The sequence below is a fragment of the Salvelinus sp. IW2-2015 genome, unplaced genomic scaffold (genome assembly GCF_002910315.2).
Source record: "Salvelinus sp. IW2-2015 unplaced genomic scaffold, ASM291031v2 Un_scaffold11944, whole genome shotgun sequence".
Lineage (NCBI taxonomy): Eukaryota > Metazoa > Chordata > Actinopteri > Salmoniformes > Salmonidae > Salvelinus > Salvelinus sp. IW2-2015.
Window position 1 is genome coordinate 1 of NW_019953201.1, and position 2,729 is coordinate 2,729.

General features: G+C 42.7%; 1 protein-coding gene across 1 annotated transcript; it reads left to right on the forward strand.

The window, feature by feature from the left end:
* Window positions 1-186: 186 nt before the first annotated feature.
* LOC112080126 (uncharacterized) lies at window positions 187-2,723 on the forward strand (the record flags this gene model as incomplete). Its single annotated transcript, XM_024145893.2, has 6 exons — window positions 187-250; window positions 410-772; window positions 910-1,260; window positions 1,442-1,573; window positions 1,776-1,810; window positions 2,682-2,723. Coding segments are annotated over exons 1-6 (981 nt in total), but the record flags the coding sequence as incomplete, so codon positions are not given.
* Between the last annotated feature and the right edge of the window lie 6 nt (window positions 2,724-2,729).

A 2,729-nucleotide genomic window follows, 5' to 3' on the forward strand; every position in this document is an offset into this window, starting at 1 on the left:
AAAATCTGTGTGTGTCTGATTCAGTCCAGCCAGGAGACTCTGTGACTCTTGACAATGTGAAGAAGATTGTCGCAACGGAATAAGGCGTCAACAAAAATGATGTGACCAGTTCGACCAATCACTTGTAACTCCATTGTTGAAGTGTTGTCTACATGGGTGGACTTTTTCCACTCAAGACAAGTTGTGAGGAGGATGACACCTTCAAAGAGGATCACACTGTGTCTGATATTTCCACTTCTTGTAGAGATGGGTAAGTCCAACTTTTATATTTCTCTGCTTATGAGATGTCCGCCCTTGATTTGGATGCTTGGGATATCACATGTAATACTTTACAGACACCTTGAATATTCTAAATTGTATTTTGGGTATGTAACAGCAAATATACTATATTGTTCATCTTCCTTAATAGATGTGGTAGCTGGTACTGAATCCTCATCCATACTTCAGGACAGTGGTCTCATATCAGCCAACGTTGGAGACACAGTGATTGTGCACTGCTTCTATAGAGGCCACATTGACATGTATTTCTCCTGGTACAAGCAACCCTTGGGAGATAAGCTTCAACTCTTCTCAACCGCCTTTAAGTTTGACAGGAACGCAACATTTTACCATGAGTTTAAGGATAACCCTCGATTCTCAGTGGAAAATGGCCAAGAAAATAATCACCTGAGGATCTCAGACATGCAGCTCTCTGATTCAGGCACATACTACTGTGGGAACTCTTATGGCAACAAGGTGGAGTTGGGAGAAGGAGCCATTCTCATAGTAAAAGGTACATCTTTGTATAACTTAATTTACATATATACAGTGTAAATATGAGGTTTTATCTTATTCAGATGAGATGTTGAGTTGGAAAATGTCTAGAGTAATTTTCTAGAGATTCAATGGGTTTATTGAACTTCTTGTCAGGTTCAGGTTCCAGAAACATGATTGTGCTCCAGCAGCCTGTGTCTGAGTCAGTCCAGCCAGGAGACTCTGTGTCTCTGAACTGTACAATACACACTGAGACCTGTGTAGGAGAACACAGTGTCTATTGGTTCAGACATGGCTCAGAAGAATCCCTTCCAGGAATCCTTTACTCGCATGTAGACATGAGTGATCAGTGTGAGAAGAGCCCTGAGGCTGGGTCTCCTACACAGAGCTGTGTCTACAACCTCCCCAAGAGGAACCTCAGCCTCTCTGATGCTGGGACTTACTACTGTGCTGTGGCCTCATGTGGGGAGATACTGTTTGGGAATGGGACCAAGCTGGACATTCAAGGTAAATCTCATTTAATCTGTAAATATCCCCAACAATACTGTATATTCATGCAAACAGCCTACCTTTAAATGATCCCATACATTTGTCTCAACAAGCTATACAATATCACCATCAGCTTTTGATTCCATATTTTACTGTTTGATGATGATACAATATGAATTCACTGATACCCTTTTCACAGTTCCAGAGCATGATTCTCCATTTGATATGAGTCCTACTGTTCTGTTGTTGGTCGTCTCCAACATCGTTCTGGGTAACGTGACCCTTCTACTTGTCTGGGCGCTGTGCAAGACTCTGAACAGAGATAGCAGAGGTATTACTTTATATATAATGTATCTAAAGTTATAGCTGATGTATCTAAAGTTTCATGCATCTCTATGCAATGTACATTCTGTAAATATCAGTTAAATGCCAACGAATAAGCACTATTAATTAACTACATGAGTTTAAAAGAGATAGATTGTCATATAAAATAATAGCTTATAATAGCTTCCTCTATTTCAATCTCTTTGAAGGGAGGACAGATGTCCCAAAATCCCAGGGCAATCAGGTAAATTTTACAACATTTATAAATACAGTATATTTTCTGTTTTTTCACTTTCTTTACAGCTAGTATTCAGCTTATTTGTGCTTTTTATGTTATTAAGCTGTCACATCTGCTCCTGCAACGCCCGCTACTGCTCATCCTGTGTCTCCTTGACCTGCCGCAACTCCCCCAGTACTCTCTTCCTCCCTCTCTCTCTCTCTCTCTCTCTCTCTGTGTGATTGTGATGGAGGAGACAGGTGTGCTGGAGTCAGAGCAGATCCCCACCAGCTGCAACCTGTTCCATAATCAAGATCTCTGCAAATACGCAGCCTTGCCACTTCCACACTGCCAGATTATAATCTCTGCTCATTCTGCCCGCTCTGACTCTGGTCCCTGTCTCCTGTCCCACGTCTCATCATCCTGCTTCTCTGTCCTGGATTCCCCACTCTACTACTCCCTTGGAGTCCACCCCAGACCTGCTTACCCTGTCCCAACCCCTCTCGCTCCAGCCTCAGCCTCCGCACCTGGTTTCAGAACCCGCCTGAGTTTCCCCTGACCTGCACTCCATCTCCCCCCTGTGTTTCAATAAATGCCTTGGTTACTTCATCCCCGTCTCCTCATCTGAGTCTGCTCTTGGTTTCCTCTGTTCCACTTCGCGTAACATAAGCTTTCTTGGAAGTAATAGGTCACTGTACTAGATGTAGCCTACTTATCTTTGTGATCATTGAACTTCTGTCTGTCACTGTTCCACTGACTGTCAGGTCATTGTAGTGGGTGTATAGTCTGAACAGTCATGTCTTTTGTAGAGTGTTTTCTTCCACAGGAGAATAGAAACATTATATAGTAGATCATGCTGTCATCATAATGTATTTCCTCATGGCTCCACTCCCCTCAGAATCAAGACAGTGACATGTTGAACTACACAGCTGTCAGTTTCACCCCC